This window comes from Sebastes fasciatus, chromosome 18 (genome assembly GCF_043250625.1).
Source record: "Sebastes fasciatus isolate fSebFas1 chromosome 18, fSebFas1.pri, whole genome shotgun sequence".
Classification (NCBI taxonomy): Eukaryota; Metazoa; Chordata; class Actinopteri; order Perciformes; family Sebastidae; genus Sebastes; species Sebastes fasciatus.
In genome coordinates, this window is record NC_133812.1 from 8336605 (window position 1) to 8353066 (window position 16462).

The 16462-nt window shown below is 40.2% G+C and overlaps 1 protein-coding gene across 4 annotated transcripts; it reads left to right on the forward strand.

The window, feature by feature from the left end:
• The first annotated feature begins 1459 nt into the window (after positions 1-1459).
• On the forward strand, positions 1460-16265 carry gtf2a1 (general transcription factor IIA, 1). 4 transcript variants are annotated; one of them, XM_074615132.1, is made up of 10 exons: positions 1460-1705; positions 3362-3463; positions 5276-5462; positions 7029-7093; positions 7934-8009; positions 8415-8539; positions 10144-10248; positions 10876-11199; positions 13165-13254; positions 14812-16265. In XM_074615132.1, exons 1-10 carry the CDS (start codon positions 1676-1678, stop codon positions 14917-14919), a joined length of 1212 nt encoding a protein of 403 aa, XP_074471233.1. In that variant the 5' UTR covers positions 1460-1675; the 3' UTR covers positions 14920-16265. The 4 variants fall into 4 exon arrangements, with proteins under 4 accessions (XP_074471233.1, XP_074471234.1, XP_074471231.1 ...); XM_074615133.1 differs by having other exon boundaries at positions 1461-1751; positions 8415-8557; XM_074615130.1 differs by having other exon boundaries at positions 1462-1705; positions 8415-8557.
• The last annotated feature ends 197 nt before the right edge of the window (positions 16266-16462 follow it).

Sequence of the window (16462 nt, forward strand, 5' to 3'; positions counted from 1 at the left end):
ATGCACCAAATATCTGGAACAAGCTCCCAGAAACCTGCAGGACCGCTCCAACTCTCACTTCTTTTAAAACAAAGCTTAAAACTTTCCTGTTTGCGGGTGCCTTTTATTCTGACACTGCACTATAACTTTTACTCTTTTGAGTTTTATGCAATTTTAGCTTCTATCCTAGCTTTTATTTTTAGCTTGTTTTTATTTTCTAATCTTTAATGTTTTAATGTTTTTATGTTTTTATAACTGTTTTAATTATTTCTTAATGTTCTTTTGCATTTTGTCGCAATGTTCTTGAATGTTTCTGTAAAGCACTTTGAATTGCCCTGTTGTTGAAATGTGCTATACAAATAAAGCTGCCTTGCCTTGCCTTGCCTATATTATTCCATGATTTATCCCTATTTGATTTACGGTAATATTGTTTGGGCAAATACACCCCTCCAATCTTTATAAACTTTAATTGTTGCAAAAACGATTTGTAAGATTGGCAACTTTGTCAAACTCTAAGGAGGCTTCTGCTCCACTGTTCAAGAAACTGAACATTCTTTCAGTGTATGACATACATATTCATCAGATATGTGTGTTAATATATAAATATATGTTCTTGCCTTCTTCTTTACCATCATCGTTTAGCAACTTCTTTAAATCTAATTCTCAAATTCATTCACATAATACTAGACAGGTTAGTCATCTTCACATGGACATGGCCAGTACTCCCTCAGATATCGTGGTGTACAAATATGGAACACCAAAATACACTTTATCAAGAGCTCGTTATCCTTAGAACATTTTAAAAGGAAATTATCATCACATTTAATTCATGATGTCTAATTATCTTTTGATATGTTTAGATACATTTTCTTTTCTTCTGTACTGTTTTTTTGTATGTATTTCATTGTTTTTATTGGATTGTTTTCCACTGTGCGGTTAGGTTTTTCTGCACATTTTGTGTACTTTTTGTTGTTGTTTAACTTTTGTTATATTTTTTAAATTATGTTAGTTTAGATCTCTCTTCCTTTTTTGTTATTGTCTTTTTTCTCCTGGGGTTGGTGGGAAGTCCTTTGTATAAGCCTGTAAGGCTTCTTGACCTCTCCAGACACATTTCTTGTTTTTTTTCATTGACTGGATTTTGTGCAGTTTTATATATGTGCAAATAAATAAATAAATAAATAAATAAAATTAAATAAATTATCTACAATGAACTACCAGTGGCCCATGTGGAAACTATGGCTCCCCCAGCATTAATTCCTTAATATGGGTCAAAATATTTACAGTTGGCCTAATTCAGTAAACAAGATCACTGAGCATTACAAAGCTAATGCGATCTGAGCACCATTTATTTACCGCCTACCACATTTAAAACTACATTTCCCAGCAGCAAGTGTATCGATTAGTCATCATGCTCCCACACGGAAAATCTCGCGAGATGTGCGATATGACCCTGCCCTATGTCTCGCGCACTCGCAGCTCCATGCTCAGTATATAAAGCAAGACAACGACGGAAGGAGGACGGCTGGGGAGTCGCAGCCCGGGATTGTAAATAAGACCGCTGAAACTGTGTTTTATTTACAAAAGTAATGCCGGCTGTTTTAGAGTATCGTTCCCAGTTGTTTTAAAGTCGTTTTTCGTACATTTTTGGCTCTGTTTCTCGCCTATTTCCCGTGTGGTTTTTACACTACGCGGTATAATGGCGAGCTCGGCTAACTCGAACCCAGTGGTAAGGATCAATCTCTGAGGATTGTCAACGGGGGAAGAAAATGGGGGTAAAAGATGATAGAAAAGCTTGTCAACGAGCTGTTTTTTTGATTGAATCTGCTTTAACAAACACTTCACTGTTATATCAAATAAAATGAAGACTTAGTTCAGTCAAAACGGCCATTTTTAGTCATTTTTCGACACTAGATTGTTCTCTTGAGATATAAAGCCATCTTGGTGAGCAGTGACTAACTTAAAGAGGAGCTTTACGTTACTATGGCTACATTAATTTAAAGATAGGGCTATGAATTATGGGTATTTTTTGGGGTGTCTGTGCTTGTTGCTATAGTTATAAGGCTCAAAAGCTCGTGTTGGATGAGTCGGTTATAAAAGGACAAATATAAGCTAAATTGTTTATTATTTGCATAATTTATAAGATTCAGATGTTCGCAAAGCACCTCGCCACCATCCACTGCGAATTAATCGAAAGATTAAAGTCTCTTTTTAGCCGAAAAAACCCGTCAACGGTCAGCCCGCCTCATCATTGTCCACCATTCCACGACCAGCAGTTAGGATATAACCGCCCCCCAAAAAACACAGCTTTTTACCCATCTCATAACAAACTACGTCCTTCTCCCACACCGACAAAAGCCACTAGTCAAAGCTGAGCATTCATAAAGTATTACACCGAAAATATCCTTCACATTCCGCCACATAATGTACGGGGAACGTCGAGAGAGCACAGTTTTGCCGCTCTCCGTAAAATGGCTTCCACCGTCACGTCTCCTCTCGCTCCGCTGTTCTGGCCCTCCTCCTTCTCTGCTGCCTGGTTTTATACCGCCATATTGGCTCTCTAATATAGACTACCCGGGATGGGAAGGTGCTACTCGACGCTACGTCACCGGGCTCTACATATAAACACCAGACTGGGCTTTAAATAGTGGAGGAGGCAGACGGGCCGAGGGGGAGGGAAGGAGAGACACCGAGGTCCGTGTTGCTGCGGACATTGGGGACAATAACGCAGCGCAGTGCGGTGGCCTGTGTGTCGCTTTTACGTTTACATTGTTCCGCTATGGTGCTTTAACGCGGCCGTTGTAGAACTTTAAACGGTATACATTAGCTATTCGTGTTCGCCATGTATGCCACGGTATCCCGGGAGACGTGCTAGTAGCTATAGACCTTGTTGGGTCGTGACAAACGGACATATGGTTCATATGGAGTAGCATAGCAACCCATAGTAGCATAGCGACCCACACAGTGACGTACACAGGCTGGGCTACATTAATCCAAGGGATTATCTCCATGGACTTGTTTTAGAGTCGAGCTACATGTTTACAACTGATATACACCAAATATTACCATATTATACTGCTTATTTGGCAAAAAAAAAATATATAATATAATTAATTAATATCAACATGGTCTGTTAGACATGTAATGTTTTGCTGCTGTTATTATGGCAGCTGTGAAGCACTATTAGTAACTGATGTCTTCCTATTACACACATTTCTGAGAGCCACATGCCACAGAGTATGGAAAAAGTAAGCCCCAAGTGGTATCATTTATTATAACAGATACATTTTTTATTATTATTATTTTAATATTTTTCTTCTGTACCAAACATTGTAATGAAAATGTGTTCTCTTTCCTATTTTGTGTCCTTTGTGCTTCCTTGTAGCCTAAACTATATAAGTCTGTGATTGAGGATGTGATCAACGAGGTGCGAGAGCTGTTCCTGGACGAGGGAGTGGATGAGCAAGTGCTTCTGGAGCTGAAAACGGTAACTGTCCCCCTCCCCCTTCTTCCCCCCAGCATCATTGTTCCTGTGTACATACAACCACTGTAGAGGAACTAGTAGAAGTGCACAAGTGTGGTGACGTACGTGTGCTTCATTCCCTAGATCAGGGCTTCTCAATCAGGGGGTTCGGATTTTTATTCAAGGTCAGATGTCTGGAACGATTGACGAAAAGAAAATAACGTATTGTAGCCTATTCATAACACCAGTAGAGATGGGTAGCTATCGTTTGGTTGGTATGGGATTTTATTGATACTAGCCTACTACTCTTATCGATAAGATACTCCTTATCAGTTTGTTATCGATACTCTTATCGGTTCTTTTTCATTACTAAATAATTGCTTTTTGATATATTAATTAAAAAAGAAGAATAATTAATTAAGAACAGGATAAATTTATTTATAACTAAATGTTGTAGGACTGACCCGAATGCTTCGACCGTTGCCATGGTAATCGACCTACAAATCAGTATTCGAATCAGGGATGCACCGATCCAACTTTTTCGGATATATTGAGAGGGCTTTGGGTGTCGGACAATATCGAGTACTGATCCGATACCAGTGTTTAATTAATAAGCTGTATGCCTCACTGTGTGGAAGTCACTGGGATCATACTTTTATGTGTATGGAAACGTCAGGCTTGACTTAAACACTGGTTTCCTAACTTTGTAAAACAAAATGTGACAAATACATAGAAATAAAATTACTGAATTGTTATTTATTTTTAAAATAATAAATCGTACACCAGCAACTTGGTAAAAAACCTTCAAAATTAACAGGAATTACAATTCAAGTGTAAACCTTTTTAATGCAGCAACAAATTGGTCAAAACTTAAACTGCAATTAAAATTACAGTATATAATGTATATATTATATAAACATAAGATTAAATTGAATAGATCGGCCCCATTGTCACCGATATCCGATCCAGCTATTTCAGTCAGTATTGGCCTAATATCTGATCCAGTATCGGTATCGGTGCATCCCTGATTCAAATTTGTTTTGTTGTTTTGTTTTTAAATATATATTTAAGTATGTAATAATAATGTACCCCAAAATAGCCCATAAAATAAGGAATAATCCCTCAACATTATTCATATTCAACATTAATTATTATTAGTTATTCTCAGACAGATGTCGCTGTTTGTTATGTGTAGAGGTGTGCTTATGCGTGTGCACAGTAGTGCGGCAGCGGCGCTATCCCGAAGCTTTGAATACCTTCGAATATTTCTAACTGAAGCTTCGAAGCCCAAAAAAAGGGTATTTGGGACAGCCCTAAAATGTTGTTTCTAGATAAGCAACAGTAATGTTTACATTAGCAAAGTCACTATATAAACTCAATATCTCACTGGAATCAAATCTAAAATCTCAATAAAATTAATATACAGACACAGAGAGCAGAGGAGATGATGCAGCGCAATAATAAATTACACCAAAACGTAAGAAATTACAGATATAAGGACCGATAACGTCAGAGCTTATCAATACTACGGTCTTGAATAATTTAGCACCGATGCCGGAGAGGTATGGGCTGTGGACGGATTGACTGGTCATTCAGTCTGGATGCGGACTTAGAGAAGTCCTGCCCTAGTTCATTGTCGTGTAGAAACTAGTAGATTTTTTATTATGAGTTCCCAAATGTCAGCTACTCATTTGCAAACTTTTTATTTAAATAGGTTTATATACTGTATGTACAGTATATATATCTGTGATGGATTTATTGTCGTAATGAAAGTGGTACCTCACAAAATACTGTTAAAACTCATAGAAGGCCTCTTTCTTCCTTTTGATGCTTCAGCTATGGGAAAACAAACTGTTGCAGTCGAAGGCAGTGGAGGGCTTCCACACCGAGGAGCAGGCAGCCCTGCAGGCCGCTCAGCAGCAGCAGCAGGTCCAGCAGCAGCTCCAGCAGGTCCAACAAATCCAGCAGGTGACCCAGCCAGCACAGACCCAGCAAGTCATCCTGCCCCCTCAGCAGACGCAAGGTTGGTCAGCGCTGTCACTACCGCAACGCCGTGGTAAACAACAACTAGCTATGAATGCATCTAACATCTGTGATTTTGGTTCTACACACCACAAAAATGTCCCTTTAGACAAGTTGTATACAGCCTTCCTACTGAAAATGGTAACTGTAATAAAAATAACTTTTTGTCATATTTGCTCAAACTGTCATTGTATCCTGATAGTAGTACATGAGACAGATAATCTGTATAAAAATAAAAAAACAGGTCCCCTCTTTTAGTTCTCCTAATTGGCATTTGCAAGATTCTACCGCGCCCTAAGAAAAAACACCAATCAGAGACGAGGAGTCTCTAAAGCAGCTGTCAATCACTGCTCATGTAGCTGGTGTACTCCGATCAAGCTGTCAAACTAATATCAGTCAAGATTCTGTTACAGTAATGCCTATTTCTCTCCTCATATGTTTTCACAAACATATTTTAGTGTACTGTTTAGCTGTAAAATGAGAAAGTTTGTGACCTGTCCGCCATGTTGAAAACAGTTGAGCCAAAACCGACCGGAGCAAACTTTCTCATTTTACAGATAAACAGCACACTGAAATATGTTTCTGAAAACATTTGAGGAGAGAAATAGAAATAACAGTAACAGAATGGAGTTGAATCTTGAACCTTGTGAAGTGAGAGGAACTCACGAGCAGTGATGGACAGCTGTTTTAGAGACTGCTCGGCTCTGACAGGTCGTTTTCCTTTTCAGCACGGCGGAATCTTGCAAATGTCATTAGGCTGCATTCACACCAGATCATGTGTTGCGGCGATTCGCCGCAGGGTTCTGTGGCGGTCTGGGAGTCTCCCTAATGGCCCATTAACTGCACAACAATTAACGTCTTTTGTTCCCTTATGGCTGGGTTGTACAGCTCTGGATTGCTGGTTATGTGATTGGCCGCCGCAGTGTGACGTAGGGTTGCGTTTTCTCCAAAAGTTGATTCCGTTTCTACTCTTCCACCGCAGGCCCCGTGTTTTTTTGGCACCCTCCCCTAAAGCACTAAACCCTTTCAAAATGAATGGGAGTACTTGTGTTTTCCAAAGGATCCTGTGTGAATGCAGCCTAAAGCTGGGGACACACCAAGCCGATATCGGAGAACTAGCACAGACGAAGGCCGCCTGTTGAGTCGCCTCACGTCGCCTTTGTCTCGACCAAAAAGTTGTTCAAGATGCTGAATCGGCCAAAAAAACTTGGATACAGGCAGACTAGAGCCGACAGTGCGGGACACACCGCAAAAAATAAGACGACGGACACTCACCGACGACCCCAAACTGTCCGTCGGCTGACCGTCGGCTTGGTGTGTCAGGGCCTTAAGGAGCACTAAAAGGAGGCAGTGGAACCTGATTATCTGTCTCATTCATGTACTACTGTCAGGATATACTGACAGTTTGAGCAAATATGACAAAAAGTTATTTTTATTAAAACTAGCTTTAAGAGCCAGTAGTAGATAAAATGATCTTTTTTTCTCTGTTTAATCATTTTCCTTTCAGGATATTATAATCAGTTTTGGTGCATATTATGGTATGACTTCAACATGTGTCTCTCTACAGCTCCCCAGCAGCAAGTCATTGTTCAGGATTCCAAGATTCTACAGCACATGAGTGCAACGGGGATGGTAAGTAGATAATGTAACAATCGCCGACTTCCACTGTATACAGATTTACGGTGACTCCCTTACGTACTGCAGCACTCTGTTAGCGTAATGTAGTTTTATTGAGAGAAAGGAAAGAATAGTTGCCCACGCACATACTGCGCAGCCAGCCAAACAGTAGAAGAGGATCTCAATGCGTCTCTGCAGGCTTTTTCCTCAGACGGGTGTAGTAGCAGACAGATGGAGGGGCAGAAGGATAGGGAAAGCAAGAGAGGAGAGGAGAGGAAGGACCTTCAGAGAGTCGTCTAGTAGCCTCGATTACAGTGGAGATTAAGCTGGGGATAATACATCCTCTTACATGCTCCTGTTGGGTCTCACACACACACTGACAAGCACACTTTTGCCTTCATCAATTTTAATTTCGCACAATGGCATGTTAACACTTCCCTTCCCTTTTGTACTTCTCTCTCTCAACAACACTTGTGTTCAGCGAGCCATCTGTTGGTGTCAAGGCTTGCATCTGTGCTGTATTAGTACTCTGTTTTTTTTTTGTCTTAATTCTCAAACACTTTGTTTAAGCTTCACTTGAACATTTCTAACCTTCTCCAGAGATATGTACTTAACACTTAATCCATAAATACCTGTTTGTACCTGGTGGTTATGTTAAAAAAAAACTATAGATCATTTACAACTTGACATCCCTTAACAGTCTTGTTTTCCACATTCTTGAACCCTAAAGTCCTGCTTTAGGAAATATATCAGGTATAACTCTTTGCCTGCGGACTCACTGTTTTGCAAGTGAGTGTGTACCTGACTGGCTTGTTTCATTCCCTCGTGTGTGTGTGTTCTCATTTCCTCCTCTAGAGTGCAGCAGCTACCGCAGCAACCCTCGCTTTGCCCTCAGGGGTCACCCCATACCAACAGCTCATCACCAGCCAAGGTGAAACACTCTAAAGTTTATCTGTGCATCAAATTGTGAAGAAATACTTAGATATTCAAATTGCCAACTTAAAGGGACAGTTCACCCCAAAATGAAAAATATATATTCTTCCTCTCACCTGTGGTGCTGTTTATCAATCTAGATTAGGGATGTGCATTCCTAGCAAAAATACTATTTACAAAATCACTGTGAATTAGTCTTATTTTTCGAAAATCGCCACATACCCCCCCCCCCAACCATGGCATGCCATCTAGTTCCATTATATTTGAGAGAAGGCAGACATCTCTACGGTCGATATCTCTAGCATGTATTTTTGATTTTGGCGTGAACTGTCCCTTTTAAGGTAATTCCTAGATGCGTGCACTCTAACACCACTCACGTCTCCTCTGTTTTGCGGTCTCTCAGGTCAGATCCTGCAGGTGGTCCGTGCCCCTAATGGGGCTCAGTACATCATCCAGCAGCCCCAGCAGCAGATCCTGCTGCAGCAGCAGATGCAGCCTGGCGGCGTGCAGGCACCGGTCATACAGCAGGTATGCCCCATTAGACAGGTAGGAGCACCTCACTTTTGTAAACGGAGATAAAACTGTTGAAAATGAAAAACAAAGTGGCTGGAAGTGCAACATGGCTGCATGTATCTTGTTTATCTGTGGTCTTCAGAACAACAATCAACAGCACATAGTGTATAGTAATTGACATCGTGCGTCTAATCAGTCCATGACAAGTAAGCTGTTTGGCTACATAGCCGTGGGTCCTCTGGCGTCGAAGCAGTGGAAGGACCAACTTATGAAAATAGGAACTTGAAATATGCCATGAAAAACATATATTCCGAAAAATAAGGACACTTGACCACTCAAACGTCATCTTTTCCCCCTAAGAAACATTATCCGTGACCTTTTTATATTATTGACTTCTCCAAATGAACCAGCAATAGTAAAATGCATCATTACATGATGAGCCAAACTCCTGCTTTCCCTGCTTTTCAACAAAACTTACAATTACAATAAGTTAATTGAGGTTTGAAGGTCTTATTGATAACATTTTGATGTAGACAAATATATATATATTTTAAATAATACACCTGCAGAGCCTTTAGAAAGGTGCAGAATAAAAGTATGGCTTTTCCTAAAAAGAAATAATTTCAACTGTGAATTAATCATTTGAAAATTTGACAGGTCCAAAATGAATGTTTTGTTTAGGGATATTGTAGCGACTGCCATCAATTAAAAAGCCGCTAAGAGGCTGAAGTAGGCTCTTTACTGTGACTCATTCCAAAAAGTCCAGATGCGTTTAACTGTTTATTAAATGAAAGGACTTACAAACAATAAGACTAACTGGAATAACTAAACGTAAAGTTACGTGCCTGTCAACAAAATGTTAATATCCAAGCCTATCTCACCCTCTTTGTCTAACTCCTGCGGTCCAAGTGAACAGGTAAAAGTAGGTGAAACCACACCGCTGTCCCAATTTACGGAAATGATGATAACCAAAAGAACGTATGCAGCCTAAACAAATAATAATAATGCTAATAATAAACGACAGGTTAAAAACACACTTTGGCTCCTACAATAACACCGATACGGGATCGGATATCGGGCCGATACTGAATCAAAATAATAAAGAATGATCCCAGTCACTTCCACACAGTGAGGCATACAGCTTATTAATTAAACACTGGTATCAGATCGGTACTCGGTATCGGCTGATACCCGAAGCCCAGGTAGCGCTATCGGTATCTGGACTGAAAAAGTTGGATCGATGCATCCCTAGTTTTGTTTCTTTGTGGAAGATATCCGACGTTCGGTTCCCTCTTCTAACAAGGCTTGTGAGCCAATAGTGAAACGGCGTTGGTATGACGTGATATCTCTGGGTCATCGGTTCATAAAAAATGGATAAATGGCTGAGAATGACGCTAAGTGCCTGGCAACAACTTGTAAGTTAGTAAATGCAATGGAACGGGGGAGGGAGAATGCAACATCTAGTGGCTGAATGTTATCAATGTTATTAATAGCACCTTTAAATAGAATAACTTTTGACATTTTAACATGTAATTCCCTCACATGTCTCCAAAGACAAAACTCTAATATTTATCCCAGAGCTTTTGCAAAATGTGACTTCTTCTTTGCCGTCTGTCCAGGTCCTGGCTCCTCTGCAGGGAGGCATGCCCCAGCAAACAGGAGTCATCATCCAGCCGCAGCAGATTGTCTTGGCTTCAGGAAACAAAGTCCAAGGAAACACGCAGGTCAGCACTTCTTCATTCCTTCATTACCAATTGAATTGCTCTTTTCTGGAAGTTTGCCGTGCACTTAGGAGATTTGTCTAAAACGTGCTTCTGTTTTCCCACCATGTCTCCTGCCTTTTTTTTGTTTTGTCATATTATTGATCAACATCTGTGTCTATTTTGGACTAAAGTACGATGGGGGGTGTTAATATTTGGGGCTGCAACTAACGATTATTTTCATTGTCAATTAATCTGTCTATTATTTTCTCGATTAATCGATTTGTTGTTTGATCTTTAAAATTCCGATCGGTGTTTCCCAAAGCCCAAGATGACGTCCTCAAATGTCTTGTTTTGTCCACAACTCAAAGATATTCAGTTTACTGTCATAGAGAAGTAAAGAAACCAGAAAATATTCACATTTAAGAAGCTTTATTCTTAAAAATTACTTGATTACTCGATTATCAAAATAGTTGGCGATTAATTTAATAGTTGACAACTAATCGATTAATCATTGCAGCTCTATTAATATTATCCTTAGCATGCACAATGTTAGACAGGAAGCTTGATTTAAATCAGTTTTTTTTCCATATATATAAACTCCTTACTTAACAATCACTGTTTTCTGTTCCGGTGCCCTTACTCCGTTAGGTGATGCAGGCAGCAGGTACGGCGCCGCAGCCCGGTCAGGCAGCAACAGCGGCTCTGGTCCGGCAGCTCCAGGCCCAGCAGGCCCAGGGTGCAGCTGCACCACAGGTCGCACAGGCACAAGCCCAGGCACAAGCCCAGGCACAAGCCCAGCAGCAAGCCCAGGCTCAATCCCAGCCCCAGGCCCAGCAGCCTCCCATGATGCAGCAGGTGGACGGCGCCGGAGACACCTCCTCGGAAGAGGACGAGGATGAGGAGGAGGAGTATGATGAAGATGAGGAGGAGGAGAAGGACAAGGATGGGGGAGAGGACGGGCAGGTCGAAGAGGTGAGCACCAGGGGAACCCAAACTGCAGTGTTGGATATTGTCAGGCTCAGCAGAAATAGTTAGAATTGCTGTTAGTGTGTCAGTGTTTGAAGTTCAACTGCCAGAAAGCAATATCATCTATATCGGTGATCCACCAAACTATTTTCCTTGAAGCCCCTCCTACTTGTATTTAAAAAATGCAGAGCACCCCGCCCCATATTTTCTGAGGTCATCACCCTAAAAAACATTACAAATCCTCAAACAAAATCCTCAATTTGAATATGGTGATTCAATGTATTAAGTGAGTGGGTCTTTCTTTTGTTAAAACTCGTCAACATAAATTAAGTGATGAGGTCTTGATGGATCAGCCATGCGAATGCAGATACATAATGTGATCCTTTTTTTGTAGCAGCTTAATTAATTTACTATAATAGTGTTACATTTTTTGTTATTGGGGTTAAATAAATGTAATTTATGGTGCAAGCGGGAGAGCAAATGGGTTTTTGACTACAGTGAAAATGTTGTTTTTGAAAGGCTAAATGCCAACAAATGTGGATTGAACCAGAATATTTTGTTAGATGAAAAACATTTTGTGAATTTTGGAAATGATTACATCGATTTTTTTCTTTTTTCAATTCATTTTTACTTTTTGACTTAACGCTCTGGAAATGCTGGAATCTAATTCTACCAGTATAATACTAATAATATTGAATGAATGAATGAATGAAAGACTTTATTTCGAACATATAATAACTAAAAACAGATACAAAATAATAACAAACAAAACAAGAGTTATAGTGTCCGAAAAGGAGTAGGTAGAAGAAAAACTTATATTACCCTACCCCTTTCTCACTTCTCCTCTAATAACTCATATATCATAGAATGATAATATAATATAAAAACTATCTCAGATTTATTTACATCCCAAGTTGAATATATGAACAGCATCCCACATTTATTTACAACCCACAAATACATCCGCAGTTAAAAAGTATATAACCAACCTTTAACACAACTCTTCTTCAACCATGTACCTCCCAAAAATATCTTTCTTGTATAGCTTTTTAAATTGATTTATATTTGTGCTCCCCTTCAACCCATCACCTAACCCATTCCACAAATCCACCCCACAAACTGAAATACACATACTCTTCTTTTTTGTACGAACAAAATGCTTTTTAAAATTAGATTTTCCATATTAGTGTAGTCAGGGCTGCACGGTGGTGCAGTGGTTAGCACTGGCGCCTCACAGCTAGAGGGTTGCAGGTTCGAATCCGGCTTGGGACCCTTCTGTGTGGAGTTTGCATGTTCTCCCCGTGTTAGCGTGGGTTTTCTCCGGGTACTCCGGTTTCCTCCCACAGTCCAAAGACATGCAGGTTAGGTTAATTGTGGACTCTAAATTGCCCGTAGGTGTGAGTGTGAGCGTGAATGGTTGTCTGTCTCTATGTGTCAGCCCTGTGATGGACTGGCGACCTGTCCAGGGTGTACCCCGCCTTCGCCCAATGTCGGCTGGGATCGGCTCCAGCCCCCCCGCGACCCCTAACGGGATAAGCGGTTGCAGATGAGGGATATTAGTGTAGTCAAATCTTCATCTGCAACTGAGCACAAATAACGGGTTTAAACAGAATGTGGCCTATGAAATAGCAAAAAAATCTATCTTTTTAAATAGTTTTATATACAGGCTTTAGTATAAAGTATCCAGTAAGTGTGCTAATATGAGCCCAGGTTGGAAACCACTGATCTAGATGATGTTTTCTCCCGTCAAGGACAAAGTTCTGTTATACAGTATAATGCTATCGTCTTTTCTCCAGATAATAAATATAGATAATTTACTAGTTTTGTTTCTTCTATAATTTAATCAATGAGATATTTAACCCGGCCGCTCTGCATGTTTTAATGTCGTAAAGATCAGAAATACAGTTTAAAAAGATTTTGCACCATAACTATATAATGTTGTTCAACTTGTTGGTTCTGTTTCCTCGTCAGGAGCCGCTGAACAGTGGTGATGATGTCAGTGATGAGGAGGACCAGGAGCTGTTTGATACAGAGAATGTAGTGGTGTGCCAGTATGACAAGGTAAGAGATGATCTATTCTGTGAGAGAATATGGCACAACAAAACTCAATCAACCTGCATGGATTGATATTCAAGTGCTAAACTTCTAATTCCCTCTCACATCTCTTGATGGAGAATTTACACTAGAACATGGTGTTTTTGTACATCTGTAAATAATTTGTTGTCTAATAATAATTTCAGTTCATCTAACCCTGGGCAGGTCACCAGTCTATTGCAGGACTAACACACATACAGGCTGACGTTGACACTCATGTTTACACCTACAAGCAATTAGGAGCCAATTTACCAACATAGTTTTTCAGTAATCAAAAATAACCTTTTCATCCACTATATTTCTGGTGATAACCAAGGAGACCGATTAACGCTAACGGTTTAACGGTTAAAAGAAATATTATTAATTAATTATAAAGCCGATCAAAACTCAGAGTCACTTTGTCTTTAAAAGTAGAAACGCTGGTCCACCTTAACAGCCCACCTTAAGAGAGTCTGAGCCGGCGTTGCAAGATACAGCAAATTGGTTCCCGTCTCGAGTTCGCATTTATTCACCGACAAATGAACTGTAAAAACACTGCCATTGATATCACAGCTATAACGCCACCGACAACCCCACACTCACCGCCACCACACACACACACACGGTCTATCGAACACTCGCTAAAGTTATGCCGAGCTGACAGACCGTATATGTGTGACAATGGCGAGCACGAAGCCACCGGCAACGCTTCAGCTGTGAAAGTAACACAATCACACACACGGTTTGTCAGAACACGCGCTATTGTACAGACAGAGTATCGTTACACTAGGCAGACACACAGCTGACAACCTGCTAAACTAAAAGCTAAAAGCTAAAGTGGCTGCATGTGTCCTCGACAGTACACGCAGCACCGTGGCTGTTCCAGTAACTCTCCCGGACGGGTGAACTGGGGACTCAGTTGTCTGTTTTGCTCATGTACTGCAGCTGGCGCACCGCTGCATGAGACGCACTAATCTTGTTGGTTGACGGTTAGTAGTCGGTTAACGAGGGTCGGTTATTGGTTAAAAGAAAAGTCAAAATTAGCATCCCTAGTTCGTACATACGTTCGTACGTCAGTGCGGTCCATTCTCATGAACGCAATATCTCAGGAACGCCTGGAGCGAATTTCTTCAAATTTGCCACAAACATCCACTTGGATTCAAGGATGAACTGATTAGATTTTGAAACACATTTTTGGCCATAACTCAATAACTACAATAGATATAACTCATATGCTAATTATGACAATTTCACAAAAATGTCTAACATGATAAAATGATGAAGTGATGACATTTTGGACAGACATGGATGTAAACCACCACTTCACTGGTCGGCAGCGGCAGGCAACTGCGAGGCGGTAATTGTGGTTAAAATCTAACGTACTGCTAGTTTCTCAGCATTAACCAACCTTTCTTTTAATGCGTCTGGGTGAGTCTTCTGTGTGCATGGGCTAAAGACATTAGAGACCGTGTCCACTGTAAGATGAAACTGTGTCCCTCTGTTCTTTACGCCCACAGCATTAAGTTTCTTCTCTTTACTACTCAGATTCACAGAAGTAAGAACAAATGGAAATTCCACCTGAAGGACGGGATCATGAATCTGAATGGGAGAGACTATGTCTTCTCCAAAGCCATTGGGGATGCCGAATGGTGAGATAGAGAAAAAAAAACAAAAAAACAGACAAAGCAACAGGAGCAGGAACTCTGTAACTCCTTCTATCCAGTTAGCAGACACTTCAATATCCTTCCATATCCTGTGACTGGATTAATTTCAGGAAACTTCTTCTGAGTCTTTGAGAACTCTGACAAACCCAAAGGACTGTGAGGTGCCGTGAAACCAGGGTATCGTCAAAAACACTCGACTAGCCTTGCGGGATGAGAAACCTACAGGGGAAGGGAAAGCCTGCGAACAGAGCGTTCTTTATCGTTTTTTTTTTTTTTCCGCTTCTTCCAGGCTTCTCTACGTTTTTCCTGAGAGAATTCGCATACATTGGAAAGTAAGCATTTCACATCGTACAGGTGTAGTGGACCAGGGTGACCTGACCACGGGAGGGTCAGAGGTCATTCATTATAACCCCGTAGATGAGAAACACCTTCGTGATGCACTGTAGTCGATTGACTGGATTGACTCGTGTCTACATTTAAGTCCAAACTTAGTGCCACCAGTCGAGATCGCTGCCTTTAGAATCGCCCAGAATCAACTTTTGGCTTCTAATCTTTTGTTCGTGGATCGCAATTCTGTCTCGATTCGTGTTCATGAAAATGGTGCTCCAGAGTGTTTTATGTAGTTAACAACCTGTTATTGTTTTAAACTTTTTTTTTTTTTTAAATGTGTTTGATGAAGGGTTAAGACAAAGAAGGTAAAATAATATTAATTCTAAAATAAGTAATAGTTGTTAAAAGGCATTATTTTAATCTTATAATGAGTGCTCAATCCAAAAATGCTGTTATTTTCCTCATCGGCTTCTCTGGAGCTTCATTCCATCTTTATCCAAAAACTAAAAACAAAAAAAAAGGAAGAACAGATCCAACACTGAATTCATTTAAGAATTGTACAAAATGTCTGAAAGTTTGTCCTGTTGGTGTATCTTCTTTGCTCTTATTTTAGTTCCCTGCAGCCGTCTGAAAATTTGCACTGTCAGTTTATCAATGTATTGTGAAATCAGTCAAAGTTAATCAATAGCCACAACGTGCTCTCTTCTGTCTGTCAGTGTGTGTGTGTGTGAGTGAGTGTGTGAGACAGTGACTGACTGTACAGGCATGTGGTGAGTGTGTTCAAGTGTGTGTGTGTGTGTGTGTGTGTGTGTGTTGATTGATGTGTGTCGTCACCGCTTTTTCTCTGGAAATGTATTAGTATATTTTTCTCGAACACACCATAATCTCATATCAGTTGAAACAGTAAAATAACGTTTTTAATTTAAATTTTTTTTTTTTTTTTTTCGATGGGGACAGGGCGATGTCTTATTTCTGATTTTTTTTTTCTTCTTTTTTTTTTTTATTTATTCCTGAAAATTCATAAATCGTTCTATTTTTTGAAAGGTTGGAAAGCCGCACCAAACTGTGCTCTTATAATCTAATAAGTGTTCCTTTTTTTCTCTCTGTTGGTTGGACAAAGCTACATAACGCTGTGTTCCAAATCATTTCGTCCACCATATGTTCTCCTGTGCTTTCATTTTATTCATGACTTTTAAATGAGA

Excerpts from the sequence above, each read along its gene's own strand:
- gtf2a1 (XM_074615130.1), top strand. The coding sequence starts at position 1,676 with ATGGCGAGCTCGGCTAACTCGAACCCAGTG. Across the intron at positions 3,464-5,275 it reads TGCTTCTGGAGCTGAAAACG|CTATGGGAAAACAAACTGTT; the intron begins GTAACTGTCCCC and ends TTGATGCTTCAG. Across the intron at positions 8,558-10,143 it reads AGGTATGCCCCATTAGACAG|GTCCTGGCTCCTCTGCAGGG; the intron begins GTAGGAGCACCT and ends CCGTCTGTCCAG.